We start from the raw sequence: 25253 nt of genomic DNA on the forward strand, positions 1-25253 counted from the left end.
AAATTCACATAATTTTTATTCTAAGAGTGTAAAATTAACATCCAACTTTCAAAACTGTTAGTGCAAATCTCATCCTGAATATGCAGATTCATTTCCTTTGGAGGCACTTTAGGTGATTTGGCAGATTCTTCATGTGGTAGTTACGGGCCTCTAGCTTCATTAGGACAGTATCCAGCGTACACTGGTTGAGCTGCTATTCCACGACTGTTAAAATAAAATTAGTCTGATTATACTACATGTTTAATAAACTACTAGTAAAGAAACTAAGACACTAGCATTGTTTATAGAGTTGATTAGAGCAGAATTTTATCCTAGTTGTCCATCCAAGAAGTGAAACAATGTGGGGTCCTATTTAGGGAATGAAAAGATAGCCAAATTTTGAGGGTGGGCATTCATAATTTATACCATTAGATATGCAACAGGGTGTTGTCTAATCAATAATGCCAGCATATTTAGGACTTAAAGGGTCAGGAGAAGACAGCTTGGGGTGCTGGGGTCTGTGCAGGTTGAAGGACTGCTTAACCCTTTGGAGAGAGTAGGGTTTTCTTGTTGGGTGGCCTTTGTTCTAATAACTGTCTTGGGTGCTTTAAAGGTGCTTCCCCTTTGAAGAGAAGTTCCCCTCAGGAGATAAACTAGAAGAGAGGGTGGGGAAGACAGGGACGGTTAGGAATGGAAAGGCTGGGTTCTTGAGAGAGAGGCTGTCCCCTCTCCCTCAGCATGATTAAGAAACTGGCTTCAGGGCAAACTTGAGACCAGTTTCAAACTGGCACCCCCACTTTTCTGGCCAAACATTTAGAGAATATTAGTTTGGTGACTGTTCAAGTCCATCATTAACGTAGCAGTCACTCCATACCTTGGGATCATGTTGTCTCTCAGTACTACTTGGGGAGCAGGACGGGGTGGTTGTTGGTTTTTTTGCTAAGGTGTTCCAGAAGTCATGTGAAGATGAAGTTAGACTTGGTATCACAGTGGATCCTGAGCTTCCAAATAAGGCTGCATTTTCAGCCTCTGTTCTAGTCAGTCACGTAGAAATAAGAAACTACAGTATGGACTGAAGATAGTTTGAAAGATGGGGGCAGTAGTATTCCCAGTAGAGTATGGGGGCAGTATCCCTAGAGCTAGATATTCTAGTAAGATAATCACTGCAACAGGTGGTTCAACCCTCAGCCTGTGTGGCTTTCCAAGGATGCAGAAATTTGGCAGGGTTGTGGGGAGTAGTGGTAACTAATACTGCCATTTCTCCCTTGTCACCAAATTTCCAAGTTCTATAAGCAGCTGACATGGTCTTGTGCACAAGATCCCACCAGCGCACAGGGGACTGGGGTTGAGGCAGCAGGGTCTGATCCAGTGTGTGCAGGGCCAGGGTGGTGGGCTGGATTTGGCCTGGAGTCACCCTGCAACTTTCTTCCAGCCTCTGGGGCCAAAGGTTGAGCATTGCTGTATCCACAATAGCCAATGGTGACACTTAAACTAAGTTTCAGAGGTACAGTAGAAGGAATGACATGGTTAATACCCAACAACCAACCACTGGCCACAGCTCTGAAAGGCTCTTAAAGGTTTTACCCTGACAAAGATTCATGTAGTACATACTTAATGCAATGTAAGAGCTCAAGTGTTTGCCTTTTGAAGGAGAGAAACTGTAGTTTCTCTGGAGTCTGTTAAACATTTAAGAAATCCTGAAGAAGAGAAAGTAGCTCTTGCAGATAAGGCTTCTTTGGTGTTTGGTTTTGATTAACGGGCTGCTTAAAGGAAGTAGACTTTGGCTCTTGGTATGAGAAGGAATACAGGGATCAAGACAGAGACTACAGGGATGCATATAACTCTCCACCAGCATTAGTTTGACCTACAGGAGGATTTAGGGTCTCCAAAGTCCAGAGAACATGAGAGCTACACCCAGGCTGTATTGTCAGAGTCTAGAAAACGTAAGTATCTTTGTTCTTCAGCACCAGTGTCGTCATTCATCATCTATAAGTTCTTCAGATAATTTAAAGGTGGTTCTTGGCTGAGGACTTGATGCAACAGATGTGATATTTTTTTTATCTGTAGTTACCACTGTCCCCTGGATGGTTTATTCTTGCCCTTATTACATGGAATTGACAGACCACTGGAAATAATACACTTCCAGTATAGAATTAAGTTCCTCCTCATCCCTTTTCCAGCAATCCTTACAAAGCCTTCTTTAAAAACAGACAGGAGGTAAGTGGCATAGAAATACTCAAGGAAAGGCTTATGGCTTTGTCTGCATACAGAATTCACAGTTGGTAGGGTCGGAAGGGACCTAAGCAGATCATCTACTCCGATCCCCTGCCATGGGCAGGAAAGGATGCTGTGGTCAAATGACCCCAGCGAGGTGGCTGTCTAGCCTCCTTTTGAAGACCCCCAGGGTAGGGACAAGCACCACTTCCCTTGGAAGCTGGTTCCAGCTCTTAGCCACCCTGACAGTGAAGCAGCGCCTCCTGATATCTAGCCTGAATCTACTCAATCGATTTATGGCCCTTGTTCCTCGTTACTAAGTGTGAATTAATCTGATTCACACTTCCACACAGCTGCAAGTGACTGTAGCAACTTTATCTTGTCTGCTTGATAAATATAAGACTGGATCAACTTTTCAGTATCCCTGAAAAGGATATGCAATATAGCTGTTTGTAGATTTGTGACTACAAAACCTGCCTTTATGCTCTTTAAGCAGGACTCTTGGCCTTTTAAGAGAGAGTATTTTTTCAAGAAGAAAAGTGGACATCAGCTCTAAGGAAGAACTCTCTTATCAGGATAACTTCTCAAACTTAAGACTTCCTCAGTGTGGCATGACCTTGGCTGAGTGTTTGACAACATAAAGGAACATGCAGAATTCAATAGGTCTGACTGTTCTTGATGGCTTCTGAAATGCCACCAGGTTCTGCAAGTGTAGAGATAAATACTGTATTTTCACTATTTAAAGATGATGCCCTTCCCCATTTAACATAGGAGGGAAAGGTCCTTGTCTTAGAATATTGGGGGAGGGAGGAAAGACACAACAGGGAGTTGCTGTGGCTTGGGCTCCAGCCTCTATCTGAGGCCACAGCTGCTACTGGCCCCCCTCCCCCTGCCTGGCTGTCTCTGCATGCTGTGATCTCCCCATCCCTCCCCACAACACAGCCTCTGCTCCCCTGCCTGCCTCTCTCCCTTCATCCCTTTCCCTTGCTCTGTCAGCAGGCTCCATCCATGCTGCAGCCTGGGGCACTGAGTACAACCTCAGTCCGGCCTTGTAGTAGCAGCAAGCAGCCTACATAGCTGCTACACAGCTGAGACAGGACCACATTTAGTGCCCCATTCTAGAACAGGGATGGATCCTGTTGGCACAGAGCAGTCTGATGGAGAGGGGCTAGGGAGATGACGGGTAGGGGGCAGAAGTGGCAGGAGGGCAAGCACAAGTAGGGAGTAAACTTTGACCAACCTCCCCCACCTGCCAGTGCCTGCTTCCCTGCAATGGTGGGAAGAATGAATTAAATTAGATTCTATACATGGAAAATAAGTTTTAAAAACCTGCAATTTTTCCATATATAGAATGTAATTATAGGGGGAGATGTCTTAAATTCAAGTCATCTTAGATTTGAGTAAATACAGTACTTGCAGAGTGGCTTTTGGTTTAACAATGAGAACAATAAATCCTTTCTAAAGATGAAACTGAAGTTAGCAAGTTAAGTTTTAAAACTCAGGACATATCCATAGCTTCTACAGGCCAAACCCACTGCACCCAGAAAGGGCCTTAAGTAGCTGAGGCTGCACACTCTCGGTGCATGGTTGTCATGGGAGACTTTAACTACCCAGACGTCTCATGGGAAGAGCACTCGGCCAAATCAGATCGGTCACAAACCTCTCTCACGTGTGTGGATGAGTTCTACCTGACCCAAGAAGTCTATGGGCCGATGAGAGGTAAAGTGTTGCTGGACCTGGTACTGGCCAAAGGAGGTGACCTACTCAGCGACCTAAGAATCGATGAGAAGCTGTGTGATCACGACTACAAGCTGATCACCTTTACTATCAATCGCAAAGCTGGCAAGTTGGTCAGCAATACAGAAGTCCTCAACTTCAGGAAAGCCGACTTTGACAAGCTCAGGAAGCTCGTTGTCACAGCCCTAAGGGACCACGACTGGACAGGAAGGGGAGTCCAAGAGAAGTGGTTGCTCCTCATGGCAGCGATCCTGACAGCACAAGGGATGGCTATCCCAACTCAGAGGAAGGGTAGCAAAAGGGTGCAGCAAACCCCTTGGCTCAGCAGGGAACTTGAGGACCTCCTACACCTCAAAAGAGAGACTTACGAAGGATGGAAGTACCACCAAGGGGGAGTACTAAGCACTGGCCTAAACCTGCAAGGAGCGGATCAGAAAAGCCAAGGCTACAACCCAGCTCCATCTGGCTTCACATATCAAGGACAACAAAAAGTCCTTTTCCAGATATGTAGGGAGTCACAAAAGAAGCAAGAGTTGGACCCCTGCTGAACCAAATGGGACAGCTGATAACCGACACCCAGGAAAAGGCCAATATGCCTAATGGGTACTTTGCATCTGTCTTTCATCAGTCCAATGGGACCGCCCTACCTAGCAAGACGCAGGATGGCCAGGGTGAGGGCGTGTTTATACCCAGCATCAGTGTTGATCTAGTAAAGGATCACCTTGAGAGGCTGGACAGCTTCAAGTCAGATGGTCCTGACAGATTACACCCTAGAGTACTCAAGGAGCTGGCAGGTGTCATAGCCCAACCATTGGCAGGCAAAAATATTTGAAAACTCATGGCACTCAGGTGAAGCACCTCACAAGAGAAGGCTGAGGGGGGACCTGGTGACTGTCTATAAACTCACTAGGGGGGACCAGATGGGTTTGGGGGAGACACTGCTTCCCCTAGCGCCCCCTGGCATACAAGGAATAATGGACACAAATTATTGGAGAGCAGGTTTAGATTAGACATCCACAAGAACTACTTCACAGTTAGGGCGGCTAGGAGCTGAAACCTACTTCCAAGGGAAGTGGTGCTGGCTCCTACCCTGGGGGTCTTTAAGAAGAGGCTTGATGCCTACCTGGCTGGACTCATTTGAATCCAGTTTTTTCTCCCGCCCAGGCAGGGGGTCGGATTTGAAGATCTACAAGGTCCCTTCCAACCCTACTTCTATGATTCTATGACCTGAAGACTGGAAAAAGGCCAATGTGGTACCCATCTTCAAAAAAGGGTGGAAAGTAGATCCTCGGAATTACAGACCAATCAGCTTGACCTCAATCCCCGGTAAGATTCTGGAGAAAATTATCAAGGAGACACTTCCGGATAAGCTGGTAGAGGGCAACACCCTGAGGGACAGCCACCACAGGTTTATCACAGGTAGGTCTTGCCTGACCAATCTCATTTCCTTCTATGACTAGGTGACATATCACCTGGACAAGGGAGAATAGATTGATATCAGATATCTGGACTTCAAAAAAAGCCTTTGATCTGGTGTCCCATGAGCTCCTCACAGAAAAACTGGCCAACTGTGGCCTCAGCTTCACCACAGTCTGATGGCTGGGAAATTGGCTCTGAGGTCAGACCCAGAGAGTAGTGTTCGATGGTAGTGAGTCATTATGGTGTTCTGTGACCAGTGGCATCCCCCAAGGCTCTGTCCTTGGACTGGTCCTCTTTAACAACTTTATCAACAATGATATCAAAAGCACACCGGCTAAGTTCGCCAACAACACTAAATTTTGGGGCATAGCATCCACACCTGAGGACAGGCTAATGATCCAGGCTGACTTGGATAAACTTAGTGAGTGGACAGAAACAAACCTCATGATGTTCAATGTTGGTAAATGTAAGGTACTCCACCTGCGGGGGAGAAGGGTGGAACCCACAGCATGCTTATAAGCTAGGCAGTACTACATTTGCTAGCACCACTGCTGAAAGAGACTTGACCACAAAATGAACATAAGCCACCAATGTGATGTTGCAGCTGGCAGAGCAAACAAAACTTTGGCTTGCATCCATAGATGCTTCTCAAGTAAACCTCAGGATGTCATCCTCCCACTGTACTTGGCCTTGGTGAGGCTGCAGCTGGAGTACTGTATCCAATTCTGGGCTCCACAATTGAAGAAGGATGTGGAGAAGCTTGAGAGAGTCCAGAGGAGAGCCACACGCATGATCAGAGGGCAAGAGAATAGGCTTTATGGAGAGGCTGAGAACCATGGGACTCTTCAGCTTGGAAAAGCACAGGCTCACCAGGGACCTGATGGCTGCCTATAAGTACATACGGGGTGTGCATCAGGATCTGGGGGAACATCTGTTCACCAAAGCGCCCCGAGGGATAACAAGGACCAATAGTCATAAACTCCTCCAAGACTGTTTTCTTTACTGTCTAAGCCCTCAAGACCTGACATAGACTCCCTCCAGAAGTGGTGCAGGCACCTACTCTGGACTCATTCAAGAAATGTTTGGATGCTTATCTTGCTGGGGTCCTTTGACTCCAGCTGACTTCCTGCCCCTGGGGCAGGGGGATGAACTTGATCTTCAAGGTCCCTTCCAGCCCTAACTTCTATGAAATTTCTGAAACCTCTCTGTTCTACCTAAGCCCCAGGACCTATTTCTCCATCCTCCCCTTTCAGACAATGCCTCCATTCCCTCCTTCCTCATGCCACAGGCTGTGTAAGTTCTCCCAATTTTCCATGACAAGCAGCTCTCAATTCCTCTCTTCCCCAGCCTCCTCAGTTTCTTTGCCCACTACCAGTATATAAATCATTCAGGGTGCCAATATGTCAAACTATTAAGAGGAGAAGTAAACAGTAGGAATATTATGCTATAACGGATTAAGAGTTGAACACCAGGTTGGTCCACACAATCGCAATCCTGCTTGAAGCTACAGCTGTACTATAAAACTAGTAGGGGTTTCATAGATTCCTTACCCCTCTTCTGGCTTTCTAATCTTCCCCCCTGCTTCCATCCCAAAAAAACACCACACCAAGGTTCTACTCACTACTGCCTAAAATAATCATTTAAACTTTGGAATTGATTAGACAGGGTGTTCAAGAACCATTTTATACAAACAGGCCAAAGACTTAATGCAGTTATGCCATTTGTCTTAAGCCTAGTCAATAAGATAAAAGATTGCTGTGTAAGTGGATTGTTTTCTTATGGTTAATTCCATGCTTGAACATATTTGAAATTCACTACCTGACTGAATTAATCAGTCAAGTCTTACTATAACTATTAATCTTACCTGCGCATGCGACAACGATGCTTAGTCAGTCTGTTATAAGCATCACTTAAATCAGTCACATTTTGGCTGCTCCAAAGCCTCTCTGCAATGGCACTTGCCCGAGGCCTGTACAAAGATATTAAACATCAGTATTAGCAGCAAAATACAGGCTGAAATAATAAGCTCTGGCTCATTGCTAGTATAGGTCAGTGGTCCCACTGACCCATGGCATATTGCAGGATTAGTTCAGGTCCATTTTGATTAAAGTTTTCTGAAATCTAAAAGGGAACGAGAAGTTCTGTACCACAATCTTGGTGTGAGGTTAGTTGCATCCACAAACTCTCCCCAAAGGCAGGCTTCTCCACCTATCACCAGGCTTTTCTGCTTTTGACTCCCTGTATTCAAAACAGAAATAATTTGGAAGTTAGAAACTCCAGCATATGCATGTAAACATAGTGTACTTACAAGTAGTCTATGATGAACAAAGCTGAGGGTAAATAAATGCTCCAGTTTCTAGACAGCTACTTATACAGATCAACTAAGAGTCATTTTATGGATGTACAGATAATAGGTGTATGGATAAAAGCTATAAGAAATAGAAAGGACCAGTGATTTGGGCATCACTACAGTTCTCATATGACTTTGGTGACAGTAGGGTAGGTTGTGAGCAAATTACAATGCAAATAACGGAACAGTTTAAGCAAGCCATAAAAAAGGCTGGACACTTGGAATCATAGAAAGTTAGGGTTGGAAGGGACCTCAGGAGATCATCTGGTCCAACCCCCTGCTCAAAGCAGGACCATCCCCAACTAGATCATCCCAGCCAAAGCTTTGTCTAGCTGGGTTTTGAAAGCCTCCGAGGATGGAGCTTCTACCACTTACCTGTTATTTAGAACTTGTAGGAAGTCTTTAAAATCTACCTTTTAAAGTTGCCTCAAAAGTTTCAAGTTTTAGTCAAGTACTGCAGGACACAGCATATTAGGACTGAGGGAAGCTTTATATCCTCCTTAGAACATGAGTAGGGGTCTACTCAAAATCAAAGCAGCCGGCTGATTTCGCAGGCAGATTGTGGGGCCAGCTGCCATTTTCATGGGCTTATTGTGGTGGGCTCCCCCCACACCTCCAATGCCTCTGGCCAAGAGGCCCTGGTGGCCCTACCCCTTGCCACTGATTGGGTTAGAGCACTGTCTGTTGTGCAGCCCCACCCCTCACCGCTGATTGGTGGAGAGGGGTGGGGCTGCACAACAGGCAATCTTCTCAACCAAATCACCAGTGGGAGTGGCAGCCATCCTGCCTGCTTGCCCCTTTTATAGAGTGTGAAATCAAAAGCTTCAACAGGAGGGACCGAGGACACCCACTCCAGAATACCTGACAGCCTGATGGATTAGGGAACTTACCTGAGAAGCTAGAGATGCAGGTTCAAATTCCATTAAGTGAAGAACGAAGCTGAACCTGGGCTTGCTACCTTCTGGGCAAGCATTCAAAACCTTGAGCTAGGGGTAAAAGGCCCATCAGCACTGCCTCCTCCCAGCAGTTTGAATCTACCACCAAAAGTAGTTCCAAAGAACTACTGAACAAGGGAGTTAACACAAGTCACCACCTGGAAATAGCCAGAATTGTTTTTGGCATACTTACAATTCACCAAAAAAAAAAAAAAAGGTTTGACCAGGTCTAATTATGACAGATTAAACCCCAAGTCCATCCAAACCAGTATCATGTGTCAAAGAATGGCCAGTACCAATACTTCAGAGGATGGTGCAAGAAATTTAGCCTGATGTGGGAAATTTTACCTCAGCGCACACCCTAATAAAAGTTTAGATAAAATATCTCACTTCAGGTTGCAAGTCTCTTTCAAAGTTATGTTGGATTCTATAGCTCTGCCATTGCATGCATCTGTTTCTAAGCACAGAATAATGGCTGTATGTTAACAACATTTCATGCCTTTTGAGAAGCCACATACAAGTTCAAAAGCAATTTAACAAACCAAGGAAGTTGAGTGGCTCAATGCTGTAGTATTTCTTCCAGTCTTGCCCATAACTAATGTAGTCCAAGTACCAAGGAGCTGCCAGGATAGTGGTGAACCCAGCGTGTGTTACACGACTCAGTTCTGCAGGATACAGGTTCCCAATCCACACTTCAACTACTGTGTCTGGTTTTAGCTAGAAAAATGAAAACGTGGGTTAAAGGTGATTTTGCCACTAGTCCCACCACTAAACACCAATACTAAGTCTCATACTTAAGGGGATTTTTTTTGTTGAAATAAGCATTTAAAAAGTGATCACAGGCATCTGTTTTGGCTTTCTTTTGAAGTATTGATGCTTTGCTATAGAAGTTTTTAGTCTTGACATATTACTACTAAGCCTGTTTGTGTTAAAGGAGTTCATAATACAGCGTAGCCCAGAACATGCGTTAGCCCTGTAAGTATTCAACTGAATGCGATTTTCTTCCATAAGCTATCGTCAGACTGTCAGTGACTAACGTTTGTTCCAGATGCAGCTTTAGGAGTGAACTCAGCCCAAAAAAGGGATTCATCATTTCTCCCACCCTTTCAAGAGACTTGGAAATTCCTGTTCTACCCATTTTACTTGCCGGATACATACTGATTTGAGGTTGACCTCAATCCTGTGCAGCTTTACCATATTTAGTCAAATTGAAGATGAGATTTTCCCCCCACCCAATCAGCATGGGGATGGGTGGAAGCTTCATTTTGGATTCATGTACCAGCCTGGGGTAGGCAGCAGCTCAGTTCTGGTTTTGGCCTCAGGCTCATAACGGAAGCTGGAGTTGAGCCATTATCTGCCTTGGGATCAGAATAGTTTGGGGGAGTGTGGGCGTGACAAGGGTGAGAGAGTAGAACCTGCAGCCTTCTCTCCCACCCCATGCCCCACCCCTTTCTCCCCTCTCCCAGCTGCCCACTCCCTACTTACTTTCTGTAGGGGGTGGGGGCAGGCATCCTGCCACTGCTTTCTCCACCACCATGAATGCCACATGCCCCCGGAGGCTAGGGGGACATGGCAAACTCCCATAGGCAGTGGTGGCAGGAGCAAGCTACTGCAGGCAGCCACAGTGCTGGCGGTGGAGGGAGGGGGTGTGGGGAAAGCACGTGCCAACCAGTGGTCAGCGACCACCTGCAGACACTGCCAGCAGTGCTGGCGACAAGGGGCAGGGTGGCAAGCAGCAGCCACCCACAGGACCTGCCAGCAGTGTTGGCGGCACCTTCTTGCAGAGGATGCACTGCCAAGCACAGGAGGTGCACATGTACGCACGTGCAATTCCTATGCATCACCAATGTCCACCATAGCAGTGGGAGTTATGAATTTAAGACTACCTTCCACTAATTAATCATTAATTCATAATTTTCCATGTATAGAATCTAGTTATTGGGGGGGGGAAGGGAGGTCATCTTGATTCAGATAAATACAGTAAGTACATATAGTTTCAGAAGTCAAACTGTTTATGTTTTTGCAGATTTGGGTTTAGTCTACAAAGTTTGGGCAACTCATGTACACCAGCTCTCATTGATACCAGAGGTATTACCAATGAAGCTATACTGACAGAATAACTTGTCAGCTTAGCTTGTGTATTTCAGGGATGCGGTATAACTAACCCAAAAGAATAATTCCTTCTATATCTACAGTAGGAGTCTCTTCCGACACAGCTATACCAGCATAACTATTTCATCAGAGACTTCATTGTGTTGATGTGCATATGTTCATACATACTGCATTTTTAAGCCTACTGTATTGCTAATGTTCCTGCCACACATTCAAATTAAAACTCAATAGAAACCAGCTGTAAAGTTGTTGCACATTTTCAAGCACTAATTTGTAGCTGCTTGGCTCTTTTTACAGATGGAGCAACATTTTTATGGGGTGCTAATTTTGCAAATTTATTATGCAATTAACCAGTTAATTGTGTAATATATGTAAGATGTGGTAGGGGCAAAGCAATGCATCTGTCTACTTGTCAGATCTTACCTTTGCTCCATTATCAAATACTTCCTGCCAGACAACATAGCCTTTGTTAAAAGAAGAAACAATATCCAAGATTCTAGAATTTAAAATAGAATTACATGTAAGAACTACCTCTATCACACTTCAGTCTTGAATTTACTGCAGATATATTGACCTGTGTCATGTTTGTATCTTAAAAAGCTTTCTAAAAAAAGCATATCAATCAAGATGATGAGACTTAAGCATTTCTTAACTGTCATTGGTCTGCCCCATACAGGACACCCTACCTATGAAAACGATGTGCAAACATATGGCTATACAGCATCTGGATGTTTGTGACCATTAATGCAAACTAGTGTCTCCAGCCAAAGACTCACTACTACAAAGTCAATGGAGTTGAACAGCTGCTTAAAAGCACTGGAGGTAAGTCAATATCAACAAAAAGGAATGAAGAAAAAATGGTTGTACAAAAGAAACAAAGGTCCTTCTAGTATACTAATTATAAAAGCTAACTGATCTCAGATTTACAAGTGATATTTAAAGTGATATGTGCATTTAGATTGCTCATAACTTTAACATCCAAAAGTAGTGTACAATTTAATGCTAGAAGTTTGAAAGAGGGGGAGTGGTCTCCTAGGGCACTTTTTCATGTGCTTCGGGGGTGGGAGTGGGGGATGCTTTAATTAGAGTGCCTTGTGTATCAGCATCCCTGTACTTAAAAACGAGTTTTAGTTCAAGTTCCCTCACCACCATTTCTAAGTATGGGGATGCTGATACACAAGACGCAGAGACTGCTGGAGCATGGTAATTGTCCCGCTCCCAACTCAATTAATAAAGCCTACTCCAGTGTGCTGCAATTACAGCACATCAGAGCAGCTTCTGCACTCATTGCCAGGTTTTGTGTGTTACTCTAACAGCAGCAGCAGCACCTCCACCACATACATGCTACAGTCTGATTTAAACCAATTTTGATTTTAAGGATAAGTTTTTGGAGGCTAGGAAAAAAGAGCTGGGAAGAACCTGAAGCAAAATTACTTACTTCTGAACATAGTAAGATTCCAGTTTAGCATAGTCAGTGCCAAATCCCTGCTGCTTCATGAACTCATTCACATCAGGGTTAGATTTCCTTAGAAAAAGGGGGAGAAAGCAGTAGTATGATACCCAAACCCAAATTCTAGTAATGGTTTTTGTATGCAGCATACGGAATGGGGGGGTGCCGGATAATAAAATATGCCAGTTATCTGAAAGGCCTGAACAGGTGTCCTTGCCTGTTTGGGCTGCTACCTCTCCCACCATGTCTGGGGTGCCACCCCTCCTGCGGGCCCCTAGGGACAGGGAGGCGGGCCCTGTGCAGGCTGCTATGCCCTAGGCCGTGGGGGCTCAGCAAAACTGGAAGTGCCACACAAGCCGGTGTGCCAGTTAATAGAGCATTCCGGCTTGTAAGGTGCCAGATAATGCAGCTTTTACTGTATTTATTTTGAGTGTTTTAAAGCATCAATCAAAAAAAAGTTTCTAGCATGGCTGTCTAAAACCTACCTATCCCCAGGAAACTCATCAAGTGCTGGAAACACTTCAGCTTCTTGTAGGCAAGTAATCTAACTAGAATTAGATGAAGCCTTTTGGGTCAGAAGTTCAGCCCCTATATCAAGCAGGGAATGCCATAGTTCAAAGCATTAATTGGTTTAGGCATTAATACCTGCCTAAACCAAGCAACTCTCTCATCATACCAGCAAGTGAAGTCCACTTCATCTCCCCCCAAATGGATGAAGGCTTCAGGAAATGTGCTACTAATTTCTTCGAAGAATGCAGTCATAAATTTGTAAGTTGTATTCAAAATGGGGTTTACAGGTCCAAAAGAACCACTTGGTTGTTCTCCATTGTAACATGGTGTAAGGAGGTCTTTTTGACCTAATAAAAAAAAATGATAGGAAATGCAACATTATGTAATCTTTAGTATAGAAAAGTGGTTCAAACTTCTAAAGTCCCAAGACTAATTATGTATTATTGCAGTTTGAAATGAGAAAACAGGAGTGTGGGGATAAAACGGTTTGTCCAAGATGACAGAAGGAATCCAAGATTAGAACTTGTGACTTTCCATCTGTCATGCCTGTGCCCAAACCACACATTATTTACAGAACCTGTTACCAACTGGACGCATCCCTGGATGGGAAATTCCACAGTAAGTCTAAAAAAGAAACAAAGTCACCGCAAAATTTTCCTAGATGATCTCACTAAAGATTTCAGACAGCAGCTTCCAGACAAACTTTTCTGAGGGCTCTCTCTGTGTCCTGCCCCTGCCCTGGCCCCTATATTAAAATGCTTCTCATAGCATTGAGTAGGATAGAGTTTATACTCCAAAAGTATTGAGACAAAATGTAGACCAAGCAACAAGGGGAAGACGCAAAAGGTATGATAGAAGAAACTGTGCAGAAGTATTGCCTCCTGCCTTATCAAGATGCATAGGGTTCAAATTGCATTAACAAAGTTAATGAGACCAGAACAAGAATTTTAAAATGTTAGTGCTACAGGGAATGGTTGCTCCTTCATTTCTCTCTCTTTTTTTTTTATCTGTATTGTCTGCTATCTGAGTAACTTTACTACAGTATAGATGCTCCCTGCACCGTGCCCTCTGAATGCAGTCAGCAAATAAAAGCAGCACCTCCTGGCCAAAGGTCTGAACTACAGAAATAGCACAGTGCCACCTGGTGGTGAAAGAAAGTAATTACAAGTCTGAGTCACTGGGTGTTTGCATGCCACAAATCCATAGATAGGGCAATGGAAGCGGTGGCGATGCAAACTAAAACATGTCTGAGCAGCTTTAGTTTAACACATCGAAAAGACTTTTAAAGCAGTGGGAAACCCCACCTGTGCAAACACAAACACAGTTGCGGTGGCATAAACAGGAAATCTCGTGGCATGTACAAACAGCCACAGGCTCCTAAAGACTGGGTTCTTTAGCCACCTTACCCACCACCTAGCTGCAAAGCTCCATTTTCCTTACAGCAATTAATGCAAAACAACATGAAAAGATCATTAAAGGAGCCAAGGGAAAGAGGAAAAATTTGCTTCATTCTATCCATTTAATATTTTTACCATTTTTATGGCTGTGGAATTTCTCTACCAAGTTTCTTTTCATTGCCTGTAACCCAGTGTTTGGTCACTTGACACTAAGTCTTAGACTTCTGTCACTCTTGTAAAACAGCAGTGTTGATTGCAACTGAGAAGCAGTGTCCAAGAAAGTTAGCTAGCCAACTACATCTCTGAAAGAGTCCCCCAGAATGCTGGGCCAAGCAAAACACCAACAGAAATGGTCTCTCTTGAAGTTAAGAGATTCAGCTCTGTAGTCCACCTGGTAGATTTTCCTGACTACCAGTTGTTATATCTACATAAAAAACAAGAGACCATTCTATGTCAGGGGCTTAAAAGTTGCTGCTTAGAAGTATAGTGTACCTTGAGCAAGGCCACTAGTTTTTATGGTAACATTACACTGTGTCACCTTGTGAGAGGCAGATGTAACTTACCTTTCCCCCAAGATTGGGTATGTCCTGGAGTATCAAATTCTGGGATAACCCTAATGCCTCTTAACCGAGCATACTCAATCACCAGACGGATGTCAGAGAGGGTATAGACATGGTTATAGGAATAGGATCCCTGTGAAATGAAATGGTCAGATATAAAAGACAGTTTTTTAAAATAAAAGGTATGTTAGGAACTTATAAGACTCCAGTTCCATTTTTTTGCAATTACTTTAATTAAGACTGAAGCAATTAGGTAAACGGGCCAAAAAAACTGCACCAAAAGCATTAAGTGCAAGTCAGAGATGGTTATGGTCAGAGGGCAGACTGGCCCAGAGATGCTTTTTTGCCGCAGCATGACATCTGTTTTCAAGGAGAAGGGTCTGTGACAATGAAATTAAATCAGTTACTTTTTTCAGATGAAAACAGACCTGACAGTATAAGCAAGCTGCTCTAAGTTATGGATCTGTCATATACCTTCAGCAGACAGCTTTACTGTACAAACATTTCCCCCCTACATTCATCCTTTTGCAACAGCAGTTCTGGTGCTGAAATATCATAGGCCCTCACTGGCCATGTAGGAAAACAGACTGATAGGAAATGTCAGCGAATTGAGGAATTGGTTGGTAGTTACCCATGCCTCTAGTTGTCAAGTTCAGTCTATTGCCTTATTTGATATCAGTGTCCATTTTGTGATGCTAATTTGAACACCAGGCCCCCACCTTCCCTCCATAGTCCCCAGCAGAAGTGAAAGAGACATGAGGGGTTTTTTTTCAACATTACACTGAACTGCTGCTTTCAAGAGGAAGCAACATGCCTCTCATGACCAATATTGTCTCAAGCTTCAGTTTAACTTCTAACAGCTTCCGCATTCAGTCACAAGCTTTAAAAAAAAAAAAAAAAAAAAAAAATCACGTGTTCAATACTTTACTTAGTGTTGCCAAGAATCTTGGGAGACCTGCTGCTATTAGGCAGAAGACCTAATAGCAGGAATCTTGGGAGTCTTGGGGCTAATCACCATACTGGAATTTCAGTAACAGAATAATTTAAGTGTTTAAATTAACAATACTACTGTACTAAAGTATATAGAGCAGAGCCTCACTAACAACAGGCAAACTGCTGCAAATTAGGAAGTGAGTAAACATCATGCACAATGCACAGTTTAACCAGTGTTGTCGTGTACTCTAGACAGTTCAGAGTGTACTGCTTTCTGTGACGCTGAAATATAGGCATGAAATTTCACATCTGACTTTATCTGGTGTTGGAAAATTGCAACAGAAGCCACTGGAATATTCCAGTCATACACATATAGCAAGTTTATAATTGTGAAGACAGTAGGTGAAAGCTGTAGGGTAGTCTGTGGACCCTTATATAGTAAGCAAAACCTATGAAGTGGCAGATGCTTGTTGACTGTAAGTTGCACTGGATACTACCAATGTCATTTTTCCAAGGCCAGACAACAAGGTAGGTAAGTATTTACCTTGTTTGCCTGCCTACATTTTATTTTGGAGAACTGTACATGGAACTTAAGGGCTTCACTATTTGGTTTACTCACCTTGTTACTCAAATCTGGGAAAGTGATGCTCTGGTAAGGGAATGAATGGTCATCTACTATATGCCAGTGGAAAACATTGAACTTATTAAAAGCCATAGCGTCCTGCAATAAACAATGCAAGGTAACATTTTGGTTAACTGCTTCATGCTTTTTGCAGAGCTGAAGGGGGCCACTGGTCCATTTCAAGTCAGTCTGGTTCCAGCTGTGCCATCCTGTAGTGCCCAATAGGACCAACAAACAATGAAGGAAAAAAGTTCTTTGCTACCCCCAAGTCATCCTGAACCCTGGAAATATAAATCCAAAAGCTTATAGCCATTTCTCCTCTTTCCAACTATCTAGTGCTTCAGCCTTTTAGCACACAGTCTGCCTGATCCTGCTTGTCTAGGTAGTAAGAATGCAACTGTCCGATTAAAACACATTTATATTTCACACTAAATCTGGCTAACTCTCCATCCACAGTGCTGCAGTTAGACAGTCTTAAACACCACCAGTTTCCACTTACCAAGTTTTTAATTGTTTGAAATTCAATTTATGGCTACTGAAACCTGTATGTGCAAAATATGCTAACTGTTTCCTTTTCATTTCCCCTTATATACATTCTATCTGGCATAGACACTTTTATTCTGTTAAAACACAATCAAAATTGCCTTTGTTAATACTATGAAGTCCTGGCATCGAAGATGGATAGAATGTATGAGGTTTCCTGCTTTTTGTTAACAAGATGCATTTCTTTTGTCAAACTGATTCTCAAGCTAAGTGAGGACTACAAGTTCTTCTCAGCCCCAGCACCTCCAACCTGTATCATCCACTTAAAACAAATATCAGTCAACTGGTAGTTACCACTTTTCAGAAATGAATGGTGGGTTATCCTTCAAATGCTTCCCCCACCCCCCAGGCAAATGATTTCTGGTTCCACTGTCCTTGCTGAAGCACTACAGCACTTCACATATCTGGTGCTTACTCTCTAGCCTCATAAATGTGTATGTTAAGAGACTGCTGCTTTGAGCATCTAAAATGTCACTCGCAATTAGACAGTTATAACTGCTCTTACAAGATTAGTAATGAATTCAAATTAAATATCATCTTAAACATAGAAGAGCATTCTTGTTTCTTTAAAAGATGGAAGTAATTCAATCACTCAAGGTTCCTAGTGCTCGCTCCCTGCCAAACATTTTAAAATTCTGGTCCTTTCCTATAGTCAATCAATTCCTTACATTGAAATAGTAAAATTACAGCCAGGTGTGCATGCAGGCAGAGGCAGCTATACAAAGAGACTTGAGTTGCCTAGCACCTCTAAAATTAGGAACAAGGTCTTGTATTTCTAGCACTAATCGATTCTCCTAGTAAGTATTGAAAATAATGAATGGCTACTCACTATTTAACACTATTTTTGTGAAGTCTGTCAATAAACAGTATGATAAGTACTGGGCAGACATTTGGGGAACATATTTGTTAAACCAAAACTGCGAACTTACCAGGTTTGTAAGAATAGTTTCCAAAGGTAGGTAGTGTCTTGATGTATCAAGTAAGATTCCTCTGTGAGCAAATCTTGGGAAATCAGTGATTTCAGATTCATTGATAAAGAACTATTATTAGAACAGAATTTGAAGATTAAAAAGATACAATTGTTTTAATAGTATTTTTATTACCTTCTCATGTTAAGATGTATTATCTTGTATAGGACCACAGCTCAAACAGGTTTCTTATTTTATGCAATTTTAAATTAATGAACTATCAAATGTAACAGTTAACTAACTTGAAGTTAACTACTTCAAAAGAGTATTTTACAAAGAAAGATGATGCTCATGACACTGCACTTGATTTGAGGAGCCATGATAGAGGAAGGACAGATGAGCGCGTGGAGCTATAGAGGTCTAAAGTGCAGCAAGTGATAGAGGAGGTCCCTGGTGATTGGTTAAGTGGATGCAGGCTCTCCTGCTAATGTTGAGTGGGTTGCAAGCAGGAAGTGGTAGTAAGTTGCCATTAGGGCAATAAATAAGTGAGGGTGGCCACCCGGGGCCTGTCACCTCTGGACTGTAGTTCTGTGATCAGGGCCAGAGTGGCTGGATTTGGGGCCAAAACAGTGCATTGCAGAATGCCTGGAGGACTGATAAGCCTGCTTGTCCCATGATACTGCAGGACAACCATTCAGATGGCCTTCATCATAAGTATGGCACAAACCATTAGTACCTTTTATTCTGCAAATATTTTGGCAGCTTAGTATTGTGACAAGCAACAAGAACACATCTGAATGCTTGTGCACTGTTCCAGGGCATGCTGAGAAAGGATAAAGCTTTAAGGTTTTACTGTGTATTCTGTAAATGTCTATGTCCATGTGGTATGCCCAATAGAGTACAATAAAGAAGTGTTATTTATATAGTGCTGAAAATGTATAGAATACTCTGAGGGATAATTTGCATCAAAACAAAATGTATACCTTGCCCCAAAAAATGTCCCGTGTTCTCCTGGAGAACATTGTTCAGAGCAATAAAAGAAACCAAAAGAAGATTACTCTTCTAGAAATACCTATGTGGAGTGCTAGTGGTAACAAAACTGTGCATTTTTAGTTGACTGTTATACTCACACTTCCATAATCATCTTCATAGACCAATTGGCTAAAGGTTTCCAGACCTAAAAAGACCAAATTAGGTGTTAGTAACAAGTGTTTCCTTGAGAAGCAGAATTCAATACAAGACCCAGACGAGTTATTGTATTTTAAGCCCAGCTATCCTTTGAGATGCGCTTCTCTACATTATTTGGGGTCTTTGTGTAGACTGACATGAAACACTGGAAAAGAATGATTAAGCTTGAAGATGAAAACAAAATTTCTATATACAATATTGTATGTATAAATGCATTGTAGCTCAATTGTAACAGATTCATCTCTTAACACAAAGGAAGCCCTCAAAAGTAACACAAAAATCCTACTAAGATGCTATTATTTGGCAGCTAAGTACAGTAATGACAATTCCAATTCTAGTTTCAATCATTAGCAAAGCAATAGTTGTTACAGAACCATAAAAACTCCCAGTTCAGTGGAAAAAGTCTAGTAGTTTGGATAACATTTCTGGTATCCCTGTTCTCAAAAATGTTCACTTTCTGGATTCAGTTCAGATTCAGTTAAGTGGGACTGCAGTTTTGTTTCTAAATGTCTTAATTATGCAAATATGAATCATCTGCTTGAGAAAATGATAGAGGAGAAATGTCAAAAGTGATCTTACCTCTTAATGCACCCCAAACCTTTTCCGCCTTCAATATAGCTACAGGTCCTGTTACATGTAAATTATCTTTGAAACAAAAATCACAAAATATAGGTTATTCATTCAAAATAGCAACTAACAGGCAGCGAGGATGTGACTTAAATGTATACTATCCTTTTTTGTGTAGCAGCTTTCGACTGTGACCTCTACTGCTTTAATGGTAGAATCCTACCACTGTTTGGCATTTACCATATTTATCTGAATCTAAGATTATTTCAGATTTGAACACTCCCCCACCCCAATAATTAGATTCCAGATAAGGAAAATGTATAAATTTGTTACAATTTGTCATGCATAGAATCTGTTTATTGGGGGGATTGTTGTAAATTCATTCCCTCCCCACTGCTGCAACGGGGAAAGCAGTGGCAGCAGAAGGCAGTGGATGGGAAGGAGAAGCAGATGCCCCCTGCTGCCTGTCCTCTACCAACCACTTACCTCCCACAATGATGCTTTCCCCACAAAGCCTGTGCCCCCTTGCAGGACCTGTATGCCCTGCTGCCTGTATCCCCCAATGCCTGCCCTTCCTCCAAACCACAGCATATACCAAGTTCCATCTGCAGCCTGGGACACAGAACATATGCTGGCTCTGGCCCCTGCCTGACCAGACAGCAGCAGCAGTGGCAGCTGTAGCCGCTGTGTCAGAGCTGGAGTCGAGCCTGGAGCCATCACCATCACTGCTGCCTGGGCTGGAGCTGAAGCTGTGACTCAGAGTAAACTGGAGTGGCAGAACAGGAAGGAGGAGAGAAACAGGTAGAAAGGGAGCAGAGGCAGTGCAGAGCAGAGGTGGCAGGTGATCGACAGGAATGCATGGCAGCTAGGAGTGCAGAGATACAGATTTTGGGGGCCAATACTGATATCTGATTTTTAAGGAGGGATATCAGTTGATACTGATCTGATTTCCAATACAACGTGGAGAGCTGCATCCAGCTGGTAAGTCTGTTGTGGTGGAAGGATAGCGGGGAGGGAACAGGTGTGGGAAAGGCTCCTGCAGTGAGGGAGGAGTGGGACAGGGGCTGAGGCAGGCGCTGCCCAGCCAGGGCTGGATGTAACCATGGCTTGTCCAGGGCATGTGGGGGTGGGGGGGCAGCTCCCACTGCTGTGCACACCCCAGAAGGGCATGGGGGACATGTACCCCTGGATCTGCATGGGGCAGGGCAGGGTGGGCAGCAGCGGTGCTGAGAGGGAAACCTGCACAGAACTTTGCATCCGTGCAAGATGCTTACACAAGCCAAACCACTAAAGCATATCAAACAATAGATCCTATTCCTCCATTTCACGACAAGGAAAGATATGGTAAGTAACGGTTAGTTTGTCAGGTCTAACCATACATTCTTACTAAAATATGGACTAGCTTCCACTCCTATATGCTCTATGCCTGTCACTTTTAATAGAGATATATCAAGTTATATTATGTGATACAATATTAAAGGATATGTTATAAAAAAGGATGCATCAAGATTTAAGCTAGCTTTAAATTCAAGCTAATCTAAGTGCACTCTGTAACACTACCCTTCAATATGAGGAAGCTTCATTACCCAGGCAGCCTAATCAAAGGGCTGCAAATAGTTCAAGTCATGTTGTTTACTGTAATTTGAAGTTGGTGATTAAGCATTTTCAGCAAAGAGATGTATTTCTAAAGAATATTTCCTTTGTCTTAAACAAATACTTTGTATTGAAGTAGCAAATGCAAAATATAACTTTTTAAAGGTGAAGCAACTAAAATGTCATGAGACTGAGGCCTGATTCCATAAGACTTTAAAGAAAACTTTGGACAACTGCTAATCTTACTAACTGCATCAGTAAAGTGTAGAAATTAATCACATATTGGGTACAGATGACTAACTGCTTAGAATTATTTCACCTACTTATTTCTTCTTGGGAGACGGGCCAAACAGATGAGTCCACTGTTTTTGTCTTGCTGCACAATGAGCTACTAAACAGAGACAGAACCATGTAGAAGAATGAAAGGTTTACAAAATACCTGTTAATGGAAGATTCTGCAGGTAGGTACACATTCTGATGCAAAAAAATAAATGGAGTAGTGCAAAGTTAGCCATACAATTGTACCCCAAAGAAGCCCACAGAAAGTACCCAGAGAAACTAAGTTGCTTACCAGAGCTAAGCCAACAGGTTATTTTATGTTCTAATACAGCGTTGGCCAACCTTTTTGGCAAAAGTGACACTCTAATCAGCCACTGCCATTGCCCAGTGTGACCAAATCCCATCACCACTGGGACTTGCAGCCAAATTCAGTGTTGCCATCTATTTTCACAGATCCTGCAGGTCCAAGCCCCCAAGCCAGTATGGACTTTTGATCGCTACCTCCTCACTGACTGCCACTGCTTCCTGCCCCAACCCTCTGATCTGTCACATGCCAAACACAGTGGGTACCTGTGCCACTTTTGCTGTGGATTGGTCAACACTGCTGTAATGTCCTACAAACTTGTGGGGCATGAGAATTTGCACAGAGATACTGGAATTCTCTAGACAAAACTGGAAGAAGCCATAACAAGGTGCTATATGAAATCTGGGCCAGAAAATGAAACCAGGTCAGCTGACAAGGAGGAAGCAAGCCACACTACCCAGCAATGCCCTGTGGTATTTAACACATTGTATTTAACACACTGATTCCCATATCAAAACATTTGAATGGGAGATACTATGTGCAAGACAGCCATTTGACCATTGTTAAACTGAAGTCACATCACAAATAATTACCTTATCAACTCCATCTTTAAAAGACTTGTCTCATGAAAGTATTGCAAGAATATAAACAGAATAAGATAAGTATGTTGATGCACTGTGGAACAGTGACTATTATCTCAAGATAAGGGTAATTACAATTGGAAATCTAAGCTGAATAATCAATCTTTGTGCCAAGACCAATTGAAGAGTACCAAGATAACATGTATATATATTTTTTACTTAAAGTAACATCATTTATGTTAAATGTAAAGGTTTCTCAGCAAATACATACCTGTTTAAAGTCTTGTGAGTGACTAAAATATAGTTTACTAAACACAGTTTAATTGTGATTCATTTAGCATAACTTCTAGATAGCTATATAGGAGGAAAGTCAAATGTTGAGACTGGCAAAGTCTTTTACATTAAGCCTTATATTATTTGTAATGGAAAATATTTTTGTCTAAGTTCTGTTCACTGTGAGTTCTGACTGTTTCTAAAAGTTCAGTCTGCAAGTCATATTGATTGTGGTAAAAATAACTAACCAAAAAAACCACCACCAGGAAGTAGTAATTTTGAATCAGCTTGTAAACTGACGATCATAGGTTTGTCATCATAGAGAAAGGCAGGAAGGGACCTCACGAGATCATCTAGTCCAACAGGGGAGGTTTGGGGTTTTTTTTCACTTGTTGAAAGTAAAAAGTGAAACATTTAACATAAGTGATGTTACTGGTAAAATTCTAAGGCAGATCTTATATTGTGTTTTAATGTGTTTTAGTACTTAAACATGACACCATCTGAGCAAGGCAAGATTAAAATGACAAGTTTGTACTGTACAAACCTGACTGAAGTTGAGAATGATGTCTCAGACAGAGTTCCTTAACCCCAGGGTGATACCAAATCTCAATTGCTTAAACTGATAGAAAAGTTTTACCTTAAAACAGGCCTTAAGTTTATATTTTGTATGTCTGCTTACTATACTAAGCATGCAGAAATATACTACCCTACTCTGTGCATGACACCTATCAAATGAAAAGTATAATCATCTTCATGTGATACTGATCCTGGGCTGCTTCCCAAGCACTGCCCAATGCTTATTAGCACTGCTTGCAGTATAATGTGCAGTCAGTTATACTGCTTCCTAATTCAAGGGTGTTTCAGCAGCATTGCCTAGTACAGTAAATGAACAGCATAGGCCTGCCCTCTATAAACATACCATACTGGGTTCAGTTTGGTAGCCATCTTTCCTTTGTTTAATGTAAAGTCTTGTTTTCTCCAAAACATTTTTAAAGCAATAACTCAACACTTATAATTCTTCAACTTATGCTAACGGGATAGCAACCCATTGAATACTGAAAAGCCTAACAGAGGTCAGAGCCACAGCTGCTTCCCCAGTTGCCTTTGCACCCTGCACTGCTCCTCCATCACAGCTTCATGCCCCTGCCACTCTGTCTCCCACCCAAGCCCCCTTTCCTCGATTCTCTGCCCACCCCCCCCTTACTTTTCCTCAGGTGTCAGTAGACTCCTATCTTCACTGCAGCCAGGAGAACTGAACATGGCCCCATCCCCACTGCATAGCAGAGGTTCCAGCTCCATGCTGCTGCTATGGGACCAGGCTTGAGCCATGCTCCATACTCCAGGCTGCAGTGGGGGAATGTAGCCTGCTGGTGCTGGAGCAAAGGTAAAGGGGAGGTAGAAAGGCAGAGACTTAAGGGCAGGGGGGAGACAGGAGAAGGCAGGGAGGGACAGAAACAATGTAGCGCAATGTACCAGGGGAAACTGGCCTGAGGCTGCAGGGGACAGGCACAAAAGAGAGGTAAGTGTGGGAGGGACAGGTGGCAAGGGCCAAGCTACCTGCCTACCCTAGTGCAGCAGGATTTTCAGTGGAATCCTTTTTGTTCTTCTTGAAAGCTGGCTACACCTTTCAACTCGGGGGTGGCCAGTCTACAGCACCTGGGTCACAGGCAGTCCAGCCTGTGTGTGGCATAGAGTAGCTTAGGTGGGGTAAGTATTATCAAGCCCCTTTTATAAATTCATAGTACAGCCACACCTTGAATACTATTGCCCAGTTCTGGTTCCCCACACCGCAAAAAAAAAAAGGAGACAGGAGAACCACAAAAGGTTCAGTGAACGGCAACAAGGATGATCAGCAATATGGAGGGCCTTTCATATGAAGAGAGACTCAAGAGGCTTAGGCTTATTCAGTTCAGAAAAGAGATGCGTGAGGGAGGACATTTATAGCATTATAGCATTTGTAAAAGACTAAATAGCAAAGAGAAAGTAAACAGGGTTGGTACGATTTGCTCTCTCACAATACAAGAACTAGGGGTCACAAAATGACACTAGCAGATTGTAACTTCAGAATGAACACAAGCAAGTTTTTTCACCCAGCACATCATTCACATGTGGCACTTATTGCTACCAGATGCTGTGGAAGTGCACAGTTTAGCCAGATTCAAAAAGGGACTGGAAAATTCTTGGAGAAAAGAGGGCATCCGTTGCTACTGAGCATGGGAGTTAGGGACACTGCCTCAATAAGAACTTCCTAGACCTTAAATGCTGGAGGCTGCAATTGAGAGGGGAACAGGGTGAAAACCCCTGGTCATGCCCAGCTGACTTTCCCCTTTCAGGATCTGCTCTCTGCCACTGGGTGACAGGGACCTATTGGCTGTGCCAAATATTGCGGGCTTTGGCCCACCATGAAATACTAGAAGCCTTCCTGAACAAGGGAGGCCACTGGGGACACACCAGGTAGCTCTGGGGTCAAGGTAAAGGACGGGCTGACGTCTAGGACAGGTTGATAAGGAGGGAGCGGTAAGCAGACACTGAGCAGAGCACACAGGCTGCCGCCCGAGAGAGCGGGGAGCCCGCGGACTCCGACCCTGCCGCTGCCGAGACGGGGAGGGCGGTCTTGAGGCGAGTGGAGAGGTTGCTGCCAGGTACTCACAGGCCTCGCTGGACGTGGCGCTGGGGTAGCTGTCGCACTCGTGCTGCGGGGAGGTGATGAGCACCTGCAGCTGCGCGAGCTCGGCCGCCGCCGCCGCCGCCCTTCCCCGGCCGCGCCGCCAGGAAGAGCCGAACACGTAATCGAAGTAC

At 43.3% G+C, this 25253-nt stretch overlaps 1 protein-coding gene across 1 annotated transcript; it reads right to left on the bottom strand.

Annotated features, from left to right (window-relative positions):
• On the bottom strand, positions 1-25252 carry HEXB (hexosaminidase subunit beta; the record flags this gene model as incomplete). The annotated part of the gene is made up of 13 exons (XM_019531706.1): positions 1-204; positions 7214-7318; positions 7497-7587; positions 9177-9351; positions 11170-11242; positions 12185-12271; positions 12873-13053; positions 14667-14796; positions 16216-16317; positions 17691-17801; positions 18800-18846; positions 19437-19502; positions 25105-25252. Coding segments are annotated over 13 exons (1380 nt in total), but the record flags the coding sequence as incomplete, so codon positions are not given.
• Position 25253: the final 1 nt, after the last annotated feature.

The sequence above is a fragment of the Crocodylus porosus genome, unplaced genomic scaffold, assembly GCF_001723895.1.
Source record: "Crocodylus porosus isolate Cpor-Errol unplaced genomic scaffold, CroPor_comp1, whole genome shotgun sequence".
Taxonomy (NCBI): Eukaryota; Metazoa; Chordata; order Crocodylia; family Crocodylidae; genus Crocodylus; species Crocodylus porosus.